We start from the raw sequence: 17,184 nt of genomic DNA, 5'->3' as shown, positions 1-17,184 counted from the left end.
CATTTCTGTACAGACTCCTTTTATACAATACAACTCATACATTCTATTCCATCTTGATTATCTATCAATTCGAAATCTGCTAAGAAAAGAAAACAATCAGTCTTCTAATTGTAATCTGCTAAGGGAGCAATCGGTTTCTAATTTGTAATCTGTTAAGAGAGTAACTAGTCTCCTAATTTGTAATATGTTAAGGGAACAATCAGTCTCCAAGAGAGTAACCAGTCTCCTAATTCGTAATATATTAAAGGAACAATCAGACTCCTAAAATGGTTAAATAGATAGTCTCTTAACACATCATCCACTAATGCAACAAATAATGTCCCATGGTATTCGCAGGGAGCATACACATATTTGAAAAGATTGCCCAAAATTCCAAAAGTAAAGCACATATAAGTGTTTTGGTCAAAATGGTTCCACAAGTATGCAGACGCAAAAACACAGAAGTTCACATCAACCGAGGACGCAACGCATCGTTTTGAAAGATATCAAGATACCATGAAATGGTTGTTACGAGTGACTAATCGAGTTCCAAAGAGGTTGATCAAAGCTATAGGGTTGTCGAAAGTATTTGGAACCAAATTGTAGCAACAACACAGTTATAGGACGTAGCAGTAAACGAAAATGATCGCGAAGACCGAGTCAGATCAGGTAAGTTCTACCTACGCTAACAAATGGGGGAAGAGACTAGTTCATACAAGAAATGATCAACAAAAACCAGTTAAGGTGCATCATTCCCAACATGTCCAAACAACATAAAGCCAACGTACGATTAAAATGCACAACAAAAGTTCAAGAGTCAGCAGAACAACAGTAAACGTAATTGCACAGGTCGCAGTTCAACACATTAAAAACTTCATAAACCTAACTATCCACATCTGGGAAATCAACAATTTGGCCATCCACAACTTCCTTCATCGGATCCAGCCCTGAGAAATCGACATCAGGAAATAGCGTTTTGGCTTGCTCCACAACAGCTGCAAACCCATCACCAAAAGATTTAGCAATGACATTCCTAGCTTCTTCCAAATCGGCTTTAGTTTCTTCCAAAGTAGCAGATAAATCAGACTTCCCTTGAATAAGGTCGACCTCCTTCTTTTCCCATGCAGCTTGGTCGCTTCTTCTCTCAACGCCTTTCGTAATCTTCATTCAAACGGAGGAGCTTGACATGGTGTTCATCTCTTTCTGTTTATGCGGACCCTAGATTCTTCAAATGAATAATGTTGTCATTTGAATCCTTCAGGTCTTTCTGACTTTGACTTAGCGCTTTACTTTGTTTATCCATCCGTGCATTCTTCAGAAAAGTTTCAAATTATCAAAAACATGAATCACTTGAGGAAGAGAAGGAGGAGACATCAAAGCAGCAGACAGCATTATTCTTTTTCCCTCTAGTTCTCTTGGCAGGACCATTGGAGATTGATTCCTGACTAGCGGTCGGCTGAGATGTCGCTTTTGCACCAGTAGTTTGTTCAGCATCACGACGACGTCTCTTCACAGTTCGACTTCCTGTTGGGGATGAGTCACCCAAGTTAATGGTGGAAGCTTGCAGACCCGTTTTTTCAATCTCCTTGTTAAGGAAAAGACAGAACACTTTTTAACTTCTAATTTCAAATTAACAAGATTTTGTTATAATTTCAAAATGAGGAAAGATAATTTGATATATTTTTCCATTCATTTGATACATAGAATAAAAATAAAATGGTTGTAAAAATATAAAATTTTATATTTTTTTCAAAAAAAAAAATAAAATATAAAAAAAAAGATGTCAAATGAATGTAAAAAAATTATATATATCAAAATATATTTTTTTCTATCAAATTAGATGATTCCCTCGTCCAACTCGTCCAACTGACATAAATTTATAAATGGAATCATTATTTTTTTTTACTTTTACTGAAATTTTGGAATAAAGGACTCTATCTAGATCTTTTTATTAAGATAATTTATATTAAAATCATTTTAGTGTTGGTGTATAAATTGTTCATTCTTAAAAAGCTTTTATTTGCACATATTTAAGATTAATTATATTCATAAGAAAAAATTACACTTTGTTTTTTCAAATGTAAATAAATTTTAATCACTTCTACTTCATTTAAAGATAGCTTTTTTAAATACCCCAACTTAACTTTAAGTAAGTGTACGAGCTCGAGCTCTGATTATTATCTTTTATTTTACGAGAAATGCATTTTATGAAGAATAACAAAAAATAATAATTTTTTTGTTACGGTTATCTTATTTTCTTAAATTGGGAGTTTTTTTTTTTAAAAAAAAAAAATTAATACCGAGGTGATATAATGTACAATGCTAATATTTTCAGACACGAGAGACCTAGCCGTTAGATGATTAGTAATGTAAAAGTTAAAGTTTGATAAAGGTTATTGTACAAAATAAATTATCAACAATATATTTAAGTAATTTTATAATCTAAAAATAAATATTTATCATGTACAACATCTAATTCGAATATAGTATTAAAAAAAAGTATTTTGAGTAAAATATAAGGATGATTCAAATGATTTTATCTTATTTTCATGAGAGACTTATCTTATTTCACTGAGAGATTATCTTTTAAATGTCATTAATTTAATTAAATTTCATATTTTTAATCTCTCTTTTGTTCTGGTTGCATCAAGTTCTAAGAAAATATCACATAAAATGGAATTTTTAATCTCTCTTTGGTTAATGTGTAAAATTTGACTCACAAATTAATGCAAGTGTTAGATTTTCTACAGTATGGATTTATTGTGTGTGGCTGATCACTGACTAGAACAAGTAAAAAGAAGCCTCCATATTTGCTGAGAGAAAGGTAGTTAGACTAGATATGATGCTACACATACGCCGCCTCATATTCTCGTAACAGATTCTCAATTACATCTTTGCATAAACTCCTTCTAATTTCCACTTTATCAAGACTGCCACATTTTCAACATGAGAAACGTGTACCTTCTGGCAAATTCTGCTGAGGTGTGCAATTCCGAGAGGAATGGATCTCAAAAAATTAAAATCCAGGAAAATTGGGTATGATGATTTGTTTTATTTTTATAAATAGTGACGACGAGGATGATGCCAGCATAAGAAAAACATGACAGTGCAAAAGTTGTGCAGTACTTTTTTTTTTTAGGTTTTCCGCCATTGGCACATACAAATTAGCTGCTGATGTTTTATGTGCGTGACAATGACTCATACATGCTCGATTCTCCCCTTATGTTTCGGTTCCATTCAACTACTAAATAGTAAATACATATCTGTTTCTAAATTTACACATAAGAAGCTCCCTAACAGAATATAAAGATTTGACATTTCTTCCCACTATCCCCGCCTCCTAATGGACCCTGCAGATTTATCATCAGGTGAAGTTTCTTACAATAATTAGTTTAAATCAATGTTGTATATATATTATTATTCGATTTAATTTCTTGTTCTTTTTACTGACATACAAACCTCCTTACAATTTCCCTGTCTCAGTAAGTCAACGGGAAATTCTAAGACGGCAAGGTTCCAATCCAATCTAATGACTATATATCATTTTCTTGTTGTTTAGGTTTCTATGTAATCACTTAGAAAACAAGAAAAACAGCGCTCCATTATCGCCACGTTGGCTCATCCTGTTTTTATGTGTACGCGCTTTCTTCGCCATGCGTACTTTTCAGAGTTGAATGTTCCTAACTACAGCCTGGGAATCTATACAGATACATGCACAACTCCACCATAAATCGTCGAACAATATTCAACGAAAATAGTGTTCGTTTGTGTAAGATGGAGATACTTTACGGGACTCACATCGACAGGGAGATTGAATCGCTCATTGAAAGAATCCATCCACCCAGGTTCTAATTAAACTTTTCCTTCTAATAACATCTCATCATCTTCTTCTTCCTACTGAAACAAGTTGTACACTTGCTTATTTTAAATTCATCTGGATCATAAAATAGATTATATATAAGATTAGTGAAGTCGATTTACTGTTTAGGTAAACCATTCAAAGATAAATAACTATATCTTATGTATAAAACTCTCTTCTATTTAATATGTTTCTTGTTGTATATGAGCAGGGTCTGTATAGACAATGATTCCTGCAGCGATTGCACAGTGGTGAAGGTTAGATTTAATTATCAGTCGTATGAGTTAGACATTATTCATTATAGTAGAATTTGAATGTGCTTTCCAGCCCAATCACTGAACATAACGCAGTAATTAAAAAGATAGTGTAGATACATATCCGACAGGGAGATTTCAATATGTTAGAATGCATTATAGGAAGAGCTTAAGAGTTTGCCATTCTCTTAAACAAAATAATAGGTGTTGGTGAGAGATAAATGGCAGATATTAATTGTTGTAAGATGTTCTGAAACAGATTGACAGCGCAAACAGGCATGGGATATTGTTGGAGATGGTGCAGGTGTTGGCAGAGCTTGATCTCGTCATTTCCAAATCATACATTTCTTCTGATGGTGGATGGTTAATGGATGGTCAGTACCACACGCTCTGCACTTTTTCTTATTTGCATGCCAACGTTAATATTGTCTCTAATTCTGTTATTTTCCATATATAACCATTTTTTAAAATACAAAAAAGTTATTTTTTAGCTGAAGTTCACAACATTAATTCTTGAATTAAGGTTGAACATATTTTTTCTCAATTGATGTTTGTTGAGATATTTTTCCCCTAACATCAACTATAATAATTTAGATAACATTGATCATGATTATTTTGAATGACATTAGCTAATTAACATGATTTCTTTAGCCTACTTTTTAACTAATATTTGCAAAAAAAAATCTCATGCAATAACCATCTTGAAAGATCTTAACTGAAAAAATCTAATTAACAATCACAGAAAAATAATCCTATATCAGCAATAGTAGTGAAAACATTAAATAATATCAACCAAAAAATAACATTTGTCAATATTTATAGAAAAATAATTCTATTATTTTCACTGAAAAATTAACTTTCTATCAATATCAACTAAAAATCTTTGACTTAAAACTATTTAATGTAGTTTCACTATATCTTCGATAGAAAAATAAGTATTGACATTTGTAAAATAGTATTCATATCAATGTTACTGACAATAATGTTAGTCGATAAATAACATTGACCAACGTTGAAAGCAAAATCATTTTGGTCGATATTAATTGAAAAATAATATTAACATCAATCAAAAACAATCTCATGTTGGTGTGGTGTCAACAAAGAAATTATGTATGACATCAATAAGAATATATAGCTAGTGTTAATAAAGGAAACATTGATTAATTTTGTCTTTTTAATAGACAAATGTTAATAGTTAATATTTTGTTAACGACATAATTCAACCTACAACATCTTCTTAACCCTTAATCATATAATTTTGGTTAAGAAATAACATTCATAATTTTAACGTTTTGTTGAAAATAGCCACAGTCCACTTTGAACATGAAAGAAACTTTCACCAAATATTTAAATGATGTTAGTCTGACCATGATCAAGAGGACAACATTTCAATCTTGAGTCAAGCCATGATGTTCCAACTAAAGTTAAACGAATGATGAAATGTTTATATAAGACTTTCTTTTACTTGAGACTTTTTGAAATGTTTTGGTTTTAAGCATTTTTCTCATAAAATTATAAAATTTTAATTTTTGTAATTTTTTTTTCTCAAAACAATCTATTTTATCACAAAACATCTCATTTATTTTAAAAAATATGATCCTTTAAAAAATGTCTTATTCAAAAATTGTTGAGAGGAAAATGGGCATAGAGAAATTTAGTAAGTTCAAATTAGATGTGCCAATTGGCCCATCTCAAAGGGTCTGGTCTTGGGTAGGACAAAAATATTTTCACAAGAATAAAAAAAATTCATTACATATAACTAAAATCTCTATAAAAGTCGTACGGTCACAAGTCCACCAACTTACTTTCAAACATAAAAAATAAAATTGTGTGGTCAAGTCCTTCAACTTTACTTTTAAACATAAAAAATATATATTTGTAAGAATAGAGTATCTTTTTAGTTTTTAACTTTGACACAAAGAATTTGTCATTTTCTAAAATTTTGATATATTTTAGTTTCAATTCTTAAAAATAATGAATATAATCATTTCAACCAAATTACGTTAAATTTTTTTGACGTAGTAAACAAGTTTTTGAACTAAGATTGAAGTGAGAACATATCAAATAGTAAAAACAATCCAAATACTAGTATAAAATGTATTTAGGACAAAAAAAATTAACATATATGAGTTAAAAATATTATATCCATTAATTTTTAAAGTTTAGAAACCAAAATGTATTAAAGTTTCAGAGACGGACGAATTCTAATTTCACATCAAGACTAAAAACATGTTTAACCATTTTTTAAATATAAATAGGACGACTCATCTTGACTTTCGCTATGAATAAGCCAGTCTCGACCTTCAACCAAACTAGCAGGGTTGACCTTTGAACTAGGCAAACCCTTCTTGACCATTTACCAAGGTCGACTCCTCTCAAACTTTAGTCCGGGTCGGCTAAGTCAATGTTTTACTTAACCTAGACAAACTAGTCCGACCTTCATCCTAACTCAAACTAATCTTAACTTTTAGTCCGAGTTAACCGTCTCAACCTTCAACTTAGTGAGGTTGAATTTGGGTTGGGTGAAAGCTGAATTTGACCAAATACATGCAAGGGTAGTCTTGACCAATTTTGGCCAAATTTCGGCTGGATTGAATCAATCAAAATTTAATTAGGACCGATGGTCGAATTTTAGTCAATTCTTAGCCCTTCACAGTCGAAATTTAGTCAGGGTCAATAATCGATGACCATAAGCCCGAAATGACCCGTCTTGAATTTTGGCTTGGATCGACTTTTCTCCCTTTTTGGCCTGAACTAACCCATCTCACCTTTCAACTCAGATTGGTCCATGATTTTTGGTCCTGGCCAGCTCAACCATAGGCCTAGGCTAGTCTGTTTCAATTTTTTGTCTAGGTCAGTCCATGTCGACCCTCAGTTTGAGAGAATCTATTTTAATTTTTTGTCTGAAACAATACCATTTGACTTTTGGTCTAAACTGATTTGTCTTTACCTTCGATCTCAAGACGAACCGTCTCGGTATATGACCAAACAAAAAGTTTTATTTTTAAAAATTAATTTAAATCTTGTAATAAGCCAAACCTATTTTAATTTTAATTCTAATTCACTTAAAAAGAAATTTGGGAGTTAATTTATTTTATCCTTTTAATTAAGAGTTTCCTAAAAGGGACTTATTCAAAGATCTATTAGGACTCACTCATATGCTATGGTTCAAAAGTTGAATTAAAAAATAGAAATCTATTCTCTTCCTCCCACCTTTTTCTTAAAATGCTATTCAACTTTTTTTCTTAAAAAATCTCTTGAGTTCTTGCTAAAATGTTGGGACACATTAATCTCCATATATCTTATTTGGAAAGAGATTCTTGAAAATTTTCTACCTTCAATACATTTTCCTGAAAATATCAAACCTCTCATATATAATATTATAGCTTTGTCTCTCCTAGAAACTAGTTTCATGTGTTATTTATGGCTGCCATCAGCACAACTTCGTAGAACCCTTTTTTAGTGGGCGCAACTATAGTTGTACAGTTTTTTTTTCTTCAGTGTGGTTCATTATTCTTGATCATAGTAAATAATGTTTTAGAAAAAGAGAACATGATTATAAAAGGAAGAATTAAGTACCATCAACAAAAGCTTTATCGCTTATTTTATTCCTTGAAACTTTGAACAAGGAAGATTTCTCTCTCTTTTTAGTCTCCTTAAAAGAATAAGCTCGTAGAAGACACAGGAAAGGGGAATCTATCACCGCAATGGTAATAGTGGTATGTGTGAGTGGATATATCTTCCTAAGGTAAGATATGTTACCCATTAAGGTAAAACTATTTCCCAAAATAATAATAAAGATTGATTTAGGCCTGACACAATTAAATTTATTTAACTTAATTTTTATTTTACAATATGAAAGACTAACGAACCAGATGTGATGTATTTAGTTAATTTACGAACCATAATTTATAAGATTGATTTCTTTTATATTATAATATTGTGTATAATGTAAGCATGAATGAAATAGCCTCGTTGATGGGTCATTGTTGACTGAACGTTGCAGCGTTCCACGTGACGGATCAGTTTGGACACAAGCTTACTGACAAAGGCCTCGTCCATTACATTCAGCAGGTCACCATGTCTCTCCCTGTCTCCTAATCTCAACTTTACAACCTACTTTCAATATTTTATTTAATTTAATCTCAATTTTCTTATGCTTCGAAAATGATCATCATTAGTTTATTTTTCATCATTATATAAACTTTTTTTTTTTTATTTTCTACATACTGGACTGATAATGTTTTGAGTATGTATCAAAACCAATTTCATGGTTTGTTATACATTATTACATAACACTTTGATGGACTAAATTATATGATTAATCTAACAATAAGTGATTTTACAGGCTCTGTGTGAAGCTACAAGCAGCAAAGGAATTTCAAGCGACATAGAGCTCCGAAGTTGCAATGAACTACCAGGATCCAAAGTGTTGGTGTCAGCGTCGAACTTTGCCATAGAGTTGACCACGAGGGACAAACCAGGCCTGTTTGTAGATATATCAACTGCTCTACTGGGCCTGGGCTTCAACGTCAGCTCCGCAACGGCCTGGACCCACAACGAAAGGGCAGCCTGCATTATCCATGTGGAGGACGCAAACAATCTTGGGCCAATCCACGACGCGGAAAGTTTGGCCCACTTGCAGGACGAGCTCCAGAATGTTGTCAAGGCCCAAGACGGGGAGGAGGAGAAGAAAAGAGTGAGGCTGAGGCTGAGGAGCTTCGCTGCTGGTCGCAACCATACGGAGCGGCGACTTCACCAGATGATGCACGCCGACGGGGACTACGAGAGGTGCGGCACGTGCCAGGGCGAAAAGGAGAAGGGACGTGAGGGGATAGAGGTGTCAGTGGGAAGGTACGCAGAGAAAGGGTACTGGGTGGTGAACGTGAGGAGCAGGGACCGCCCCAAGCTTCTGTTTGATACTGTCTGCGTCCTCACCGACATGCAGTACGAGGTGTTTCACGCCACCGTTAGCTCCAACACCTCCATGGCCGACCAGGTACTTCTTTTTCTATTGCCGAAAACATGCTTACACTTTAAACTCTATTCAGTACTAATAGTAAAACAAAGTGAATACGAGCATGATAAATAATAGGCATTAGCAGAGATGTATCTAAGCATAATGATTTGAAATAATATATATAGAATTTTGCTATGTTAGAGGTGATTGTAATTGTTAGTGGAGATCTGACGCAGGAGTACTTCGTAAGACGAAAAGGTAGTTTGGTTTTGGAGAATGAAAGCGAGAGAGAAAAGCTCGCCTTGTGTTTAATCGCTGCCGTAGAGCGCAGAGTCTGTCATGTATGTCCCGTGAAAGGTTTTTGTTTATTTATTTATCTGGTAAGAAAACATAAGGGTAATAGAAGTAGTAAAAGAGGATATATGTTTGTATTGGAGCAGGGATTGAAGGTGGAGATTCGCACTGAAAACAGAATTGGACTTCTCTCAAAGGTGACGCGTGTGATTCGTGAGAATGGACTATCAATAGCAAAGGTGGAAATAGGAGTAGAGGGTGAGACAGCAATAGGATCATTCTATCTTACAAATTGTTCAGGCGAAGACGTAAACCCTAATATACAAGAGTTGGTGAGAATACAGACTGGTGGTTCCGTTATTGCAAATTACATCTCACCCTATAGAGTCCCTAAACCTATGTTATCATGCAGTAGAAGTAGCATGCATGAAAGCAAGAGTAGTTCACAGGTTAGACCAAAACTTTCTCTTGGAAGCATGCTATGGTCTCAGCTGGAGTGCCTCACCAATAATTTCCGCCCCCTTAAATAACTAGTGCAGATCATTGTAAGTATATTAGTTACCGCACGTGTGCAATACACACGGATTGTCTTTTTGTTCACTATATAGGAATCAATTCATACGTATAGAAATCATATACGAGTATGTGTGTGGATAATTCATACCAAACCTTCACTCTAATTAATCTACTATCACCAATATATTATACAATACTATTTTTGTTTTCAACACTAAATATTAGTCCATCACAATTTTCCGCTATCTCCTCAATGGAGATAAACAATTCAGCTACGAATATTCTAACACCAATGAACACGAATATTCTAACATCAATTTCTTAAACATGTAAATAGTTTAAGAACACACAAACATTCTATAAAGCATCTTATTCAACTTAATTAATTTGAACTAAAAAGTATTTATAGTTAAACTTTAAATCAATCATACGAAAAGTTGGGCTTTGATGAAAATTATGAAACTAGAAATGGAGTAACACGGTAAAAACGGATAATATTATTCCATTTATTTTTTTTGTTTATTTTTATCAATTAAATATTATATTTTTATTATTAAAAGGAGTTGTAAATTGGAAGAGAAAAAAGTTAGTTGGTAACTTATCATTTTTTTTTGTCATGACTTTGGTGCTTTTTTTTTTTAAAAAAAAAAAGGAATTTTGATATCTTTCATGTAAAATCAATAAAAACTTTGACATATATATTATTTTAAATGATGAAATATTATTACAGTCTGACCGTCAAATCATCGAGAAGACGAAGAGATACCATTCACCATCGCCCACACTTTCTTACCTGGAAGCTCTTCCTACTAATGTCAGTATTTTCCTCTAATACTCCAACAAAACAGGCAGTGGGTTGAACGAGTCACATGATATAATAAAGTAGTGCCACATCATTTAATTATATATGACATGTCTTCATTGATATTATGTGAAAAAGAATCAAACCCCTCACTTAAAAGGTACATAAATAAAACTCTTTTTCTTTTGTGAATTATATGGTATGATTCTTCGACAATAAAATATAACATATTTTAATAACTTTTTTTTAATAATTTTTTATCAATAATATCACCTTTTTATTAGTTGGTTTGAATTTATTTTTAAAATAATATTTGAAATCAATTAAATTCTGTATATATTATCAAAAAATTATTAAAAAAATCGTTAAAAAACTTTTTTCCTTCATATTACATAACTAAATTCCAACACTTTATTCAAAACAAGTAATCTAGAATTTAACCAGACATAAGTTTCATTATTATACATTCACTTCTGATTAAGATTAGCTTTGCAAGTTAATTTGAATAATTTACTTGTAATATAGTGGTTTAGGATAACTTTTGATCAAACGATAGTTTATCAATAGAACAAAAAAAAGATTGAAGATGGAAGATGGATGGATGATGTAACTGTAATAACAGTAACAACAACAAAAAAAAATGAAGTAGATAATGGAATAGAAGTACATATGAATAGCGTATCATGGTGTGGAGAAATTAGTGGTAAAAGTCCTAAAGAACCTTCCCCGCTTCCAAACTGGTGACATCTCTTGGGCTCAAAAGAGGAAAGAAACAGAAGGTACTATAAGAAGTTGGTGAGAGCAAATTCGTTCCAAAGTCCAAGTCCTGGTACCATTTCTTGCACGTGTCTCCGCTTGCTTCATTTTGCTTCTGGGCCACATTAGGAACGCAAAGGGAAGTGCCAGCACGTGCGACGTTGCTTTGAAGAAGCTCTTGTTGACGTGGCTGGGGCTGGTGCTCGGGTGCACCTGTGAGCTGCTGAACCACGTCTCGGAAGTTTATAGCTTCTACTTTGTACACTTTGGCCGGTGTCGGTGGCATCGGTGCCACTGGTGCCTTCTTCCTGGGCTTTGCCGATGGCTTCCTCACGGAATGGAGCCAGGAATTGTGAGACTGAAGAGGGTACACTAGCTTCAGCCCCTTGGATTCATCAGGGTTTTGGGTCAAGTATGAAGAGTTGGATGAGGAAAAAGAACTAGAATAGGCTTCCATGATGAGAACGTCGTCAAAATTCTAGTTACGATGCAAATGATTGAACTGTTTGAGTAGTGATCACAAACTGGTCGACTATGAAGATATATATATTATCATATGCGATATGTTTTGTGTAGTATAGATTTATGGATTTTTATGATTGTGGGCAACAATTGTCGCGTGCTGTATTGAATTTCAACAAAGACCAACGACTTAAAGATGAGGCAGCCGGGGAATGAATGGTGAGTCTGGATCTGTGGGAGAAATTCAAACATGGATTTTGTCGTGACCGTCGGCGGATATAATAAAATATGCACGAGATGGTATTTGGTCAAAAGAATAATGAGTTAGATGAATAAGCAATTAATAATAGTGTTTGTAGGTTTAGAAAATGGCTCCAGATTTGTCTTTGTTAGAACTATCACAGGTAAGCTATATATATATACACGTGTTCGCTGAAGTCATGCTCTACAAAGGTCTAAGGTGAGAGAGAGAGTATGTGGAGTGAGATCGAGATTCGAGATTGAAGGTGAGTTGAGTGATTACTTAAGAAGAATGAAAGTAAGATAAAAGAATAGCCGCCAGAGGAGAGTGGTGTGGTGGGTCCTGTCCTGTCGTGTCGCATTCGAAGGAAACTAACAGGTGACATGTGGTACTAGAATAAATGCCAACAGCGGGGAGAGACCGCGAATGCTTTTGCCGCCGCACATTTTCTTCATGTATTTTATTACGGTTTAATTCTTGAATATGTTTATATAACTTATTTCCACGTCTTCTTTAAAATACTTGTTATGCTAAGTGTTGAAAAATTATAGATCATTAAATCATTTCATTATTTGTATTATCATGTATCACCATTTCACAATATACGTCATTATGATAAAACATAACTTGAGAGATCAAAACAAAAATTTCAAAATATTTAGTAATCATTATACATGATAATAGAGCAAAATGTTAGTAAATATTTTTTCCAGATACTTCAAATAAAGATTAGTAATATATTTAGCTTTGTAAAATTCAATTAAGACCAATTTAGTCTATTTAATGTACGAATATAATATATCACTATTAATATTGTGTATGATTAAATTTTCAAATTAAAGTAACCCACACTTATAATCAAGATGTATTTTAAAATAAAGAATATTGTACCGATTTATAAAATTTCAACTTATATAGTTTTGGGTTCTTACATTAATTTATGAGAATTTGAGATATATCTCACTATCTAATAGTCATGTCAAACCTCTTAAAAAATTAAACCATTTATATAATGTCTTTTTATATTTGGTTACAAATATATCTCCTAATATTTTTTAGAATTACATTAGTCTTTTAGGTTCAAATTCTAATTAAAGGCAAAGGAATGAGAATCAGCTCATCCTTAAGATGAGTCGTAACGTTTTATTTTTGAGTGGAAAAACTTGGGATCAACTATGAAGATTAAGGTGGGACAAACCTTTGATTCCAAACAGCCTCCGAGCAAGTGCGCATAATTGCACCATCTATTGATTACTCTACTGCTGATCCCTGGAAAGTTGTTGGTAATGGTGCTATAATTGATAACGAATAATGAATATTTTATTTTAAATTTTTACTTTGTACTTTTATCTTTTCACTAATACAAAAGTATGTTTTTTTTACAACAATAATTTATATTAGTTGAAACTCAAAGTATAAAAAGTGGTGCATGGATAATATCGTAAACAAGAGTAGCTTTACCTAAAATCGATATAAAAAGTGATACGGTATCAAAATTATAATAAATTACAAAGTTTTTTATATATTAGTTACACTCAAAATTGGTATAGAAAGTTGTTTAAGTTAAGCTTTAAAATTACTTTCTAATATGGTATTAGAGACAGATTAGAGTCTGAACCATCGTTAAAGTCTATCTTAACGATATTTATTGTTTGTTGGACATATTGTTCCACCCGCTATCGGGCTACTATCAGACCACCCATTAATGTCTAGTCCCACGCTCGAGATGTATATACCTCAACGTGAGGGGGGTGTGTTGAAAGTCCCATATGGATTAGATATAAGGCAAATTCATAGTATATAAGTGGGTGCAAACTTCACCTTACAAGCTGGTGTTGTGGGGTTGAGTTAGGCTCAAAGTCCACTTCTAACATGGTATCAGAGCCATGATTAGAGCCTATCCTAGCGATATCTGTTGTTGTTCGGCATGTTGTACCACCCACTATCGAGTCGCTATCGGATACCTCAGGGTGAGGGAGGTGTGTTGGAAGTCTCACATTGACTAGAGATAAGGACAATTAAGTGTATATAAGTGGGTGCAAACCTCACTCTACAAGCGGCGAGAAAGGGGTGTACTGGTTTTGTGGGATTGATTTAGGCTTTAAAACCACTTTCTAACATTTAATGGGTGTCATTTAGCTCTAACGAATGTAAGTAGATCACAAGTATATGAGCATATTAAGGACATTGGGGGGTTCTCTTGTATTTATTACATAAGAAACCTCACATTTTGGTAATTAAAAGCACACTAATTAATAATGCAAGTTTTTTAATAATTTATTTGTTGTGTACACATAATTAAATTTCACTAAGTTCCATATTAGACACTCAATTCAATGTACATTTTACTTTTACAGAGTGTTTGAGGCTTATTCGATGTTATAGGAACACATATCACCTAAAAAGAAGTTATATTTCATTGCATTAACTGTAAGTTGTTAATCTTTTAGACTATTGAAATACAATTATATAGTTTGATACTTTATGGATTTAACTAATAGTGCTCATTGATTTTATGTGTTTTTATGTGTATATGTTAGAGAATAAATAAACTCTTTTATAGCTTTTATCTTATTTTGTCCACAAGTTGACTGTGTTTTAGTGTTTTCTTATGTTTTAGTTAGTGTATGTTTGTTTACCTCTAATCTTTATTTTGAATTTGTAAAATAAGTCAATAGGAAGCAATTCCGATAGAGGAAAACAAACTAGAACTCAAGGAATTATGTTTTAGACAAGAAATAATCAAGTTGTCAAATTGCCTAAGGTTGAGCGTCACAATTCTAAGGTTGAGCGCCACTAACCCCTGCATAGGTAGGGCAAAGTAATGGAAAAGTTGTTTTATGACTCAGTTAATGCAAATGGAATAACGTTGAATGGTGAAAAATGGCGTTGAACGATGGTTTGACAAAAAGCCATTTTTGCTTTAATTGATGGCATTGAGTAGTGCTAATATGACACTGAGTGGTGGCGTCACTAACATATCAATATTATTTATTTAAACATATTTCTCATGAGATATTGGGAATTTCTTTTCCTCCCACAATTACTTCCACCTAAGGCAATTGAGAGAGGCCCTTGGAGGTTGTTTTGGGTGCTGAGAAGCTCTCCCGCTCCTCCTTAGGTCTTCAATATTCATCCATGGTGTTTCTCCCTTGTTACAATTAGTATTATTTTGATGTGTAATAATTAGGAAGTACAATGATTGTTTTGTTCATTGTATATATTTCTAGATTGTATTTTATGATTATTATGGGATTGAATTTTATGCAAGTTTGTATTTTATAGGTAGCACATACAGACCTAGTAAAGAAAAAAAAATGTTACATTTTATACTGGTTTATGTTAGAATTGGTATAGAAAGTGACCTTTTATACTAGTTGTAACCTTGACCGGTATAAATTATTTTCCTTTTTATATCGATTAGCACTCTAACAAGTATAGTAAGTCTAGACCATATACAAAGTTATCTCTCCCCATAGCAAACTTTCTATACCAGTTTTATAACTGGTATAAAGGGTTGAATACTTTCTATATCTCATACTTCTTTATCAATTCACAAACTCATATAGAAAATATTTTTTAACCATTATAAAAAGGCTTTTTTGCAATAGTATTTGTTATGTGTGGACCTTTGTGTCTCGTAGATTTTTCTCACATTTACGGTTGTAGACCTTCGAGTGCCTCTTTAATATTTATGTTTAAAGTTCAAAAGTATATTATGTTTAAAACCTATTTTGTTAGGGTAATAAACCATGGGTTGACAAAAACTTTTATAGATTTAGGTTTGGGTTGATAAGTCTCAAGGTGATAAGCCTTTTATAAATTTAGGCAAACAAGTCTTTCGTATATCGAGCTAACAATTGACTTACAAGGTCATGGTGAAAAATCTATGGTGGACACAAAATGTTCTTACTAGAGTGCTTTCATGGTGAAAAGAGTGATGAGATTCTTAGGGGCATAACTTTGATGGTTTGTTGTCAACAAAGCTAATGAGAAATCCACCTGCAAAATATTTTCAACTCAATAAGATCGCAAGGAACTATGAGTATAAGAGTAAGAGAAAAACTTGATTAAATACTCTCTTTAAGATGGAAATATATTTATAAGCCTTTGAATCTTTCAACAAAAACTTAAAAGATAATCAAAATAAGCATGATAGTTGGTTATTAAGTACCTATATCATAATTTAATTGTGTGGTAATCGTGTGTGTGTGTATATATATATATATATATATATATTATTTCGATATACCCAGTAATCTCGTATAGTTTAGGAGTCGAGGTTAATGGTAGTTTAAATACCCCTTCTTCCCTTAACTCTAAAATGTGTTTTTTAAGGAAAAAATTGTAGTAGAAGTTTTAGTCTAGAAGATGTGCACAATACCTCAATTGCAATGATTGAACCTAACGAGACTATCTTATTAAACTTAAGATCAAAACGTAGAATAATTTGTTAAATGTACTTGGTTACAAATATATCTCTTAATATCGCAGAGTTAGATATGTACACACTGAATAGGCTTTTAAGGAAAAAACCATGATGTATCTTCGAGTTTCAAAGCGAACAAAAACTCAAATGCAGTGACTTAATTTGATGATGTTAGAAGTTGAGACCCAGGACAATTTAAATACATATTCCTTCTCCCATATTTGAAGACGTATTTTAATGTCAAACTCTTAATTTGAGTTTCAAATTCCAAAACAAAAAAAAAAAATTAAATGCAGTGATTGATCTAAACAATGTTATTTTAAACAACTTATGTTGAAACATAATTACTAAAATTCAATTTTTAAGTGATGACTAATATCCAAATTGTCACTTAACAACTTTTTTTTTTTTCAAATGTTGATTATGGGTGGCTTAGATGAATCTATGGGAAACTTGTTTCAATTAAGACAATACTTTTGCAAATGTTCTTATTGATAATGTTAATGTCATTTATCTAGATGGTAAGCTTATGCAGGATCTGTTGGGAAAATCTCCCTTGCACAGTCATAACGTGACCGACACAGATAATTTTACTCTTCAATCCATTGTGGGTTTGACTCACACAAATAATA

General features: G+C 32.7%; 2 protein-coding genes across 4 annotated transcripts; one reads left to right on the top strand and one right to left on the bottom strand.

Annotated features, from left to right (window-relative positions):
* Window positions 1–3,664: 3,664 nt before the first annotated feature.
* Window positions 3,665–10,015, top strand: LOC106766274 (ACT domain-containing protein ACR1-like). Of its 3 annotated transcripts, XM_022784500.1 has the most exons (8): window positions 3,665–3,824; window positions 4,050–4,095; window positions 4,352–4,466; window positions 8,099–8,166; window positions 8,441–9,091; window positions 9,289–9,393; window positions 9,493–9,678; window positions 9,759–9,864. In XM_022784500.1, exons 1-8 carry the CDS (start codon window positions 3,691–3,693, stop codon window positions 9,759–9,761), a joined length of 1,308 nt encoding a protein of 435 aa, XP_022640221.1. In that variant the 5' UTR covers window positions 3,665–3,690; the 3' UTR covers window positions 9,762–9,864. The 3 variants fall into 3 exon arrangements, with proteins under 3 accessions (XP_022640221.1, XP_014506500.2, XP_022640220.1); XM_014651014.2 differs by having other exon boundaries at window positions 9,493–10,015; XM_022784499.1 differs by lacking the exon at window positions 9,289–9,393 and having other exon boundaries at window positions 9,493–10,015.
* A 1,170-nt stretch (window positions 10,016–11,185) lies between these two features.
* On the bottom strand, window positions 11,186–11,958 carry LOC106767876. Its single transcript, XM_014652837.2, has one exon. The coding sequence runs from the start codon at window positions 11,875–11,877 to the stop codon at window positions 11,377–11,379; it is 501 nt and encodes a 166-aa protein (XP_014508323.1). The 5' UTR covers window positions 11,878–11,958; the 3' UTR covers window positions 11,186–11,376.
* Window positions 11,959–17,184: the final 5,226 nt, after the last annotated feature.

The sequence above is a fragment of the Vigna radiata genome, chromosome 7 (genome assembly GCF_000741045.1).
Source record: "Vigna radiata var. radiata cultivar VC1973A chromosome 7, Vradiata_ver6, whole genome shotgun sequence".
Lineage (NCBI taxonomy): Eukaryota > Viridiplantae > Streptophyta > Magnoliopsida > Fabales > Fabaceae > Vigna > Vigna radiata.
This window is presented reverse-complemented; position numbering and strand designations above follow the sequence as displayed.

What these genes read in the sequence shown, in the direction of transcription:
- LOC106766274 (XM_014651014.2), top strand. Translation starts at nt 3,691, where the DNA reads ATGCACAACTCCACCATAAATCGTCGAACAATATTCAACGAAAATAGT. An exon ending in TCGTCCATTACATTCAGCAG is followed by an intron (nt 8,167 to 8,440) that starts GTCACCATGTCT and finishes GTGATTTTACAG; the next exon opens with GCTCTGTGTGAAGCTACAAG. An exon ending in ACACCTCCATGGCCGACCAG is followed by an intron (nt 9,092 to 9,288) that starts GTACTTCTTTTT and finishes GATCTGACGCAG; the next exon opens with GAGTACTTCGTAAGACGAAA.
- LOC106767876 (XM_014652837.2), bottom strand. Translation starts at nt 11,877, where the DNA reads ATGGAAGCCTATTCTAGTTCTTTTTCCTCATCCAACTCTTCATACTTG.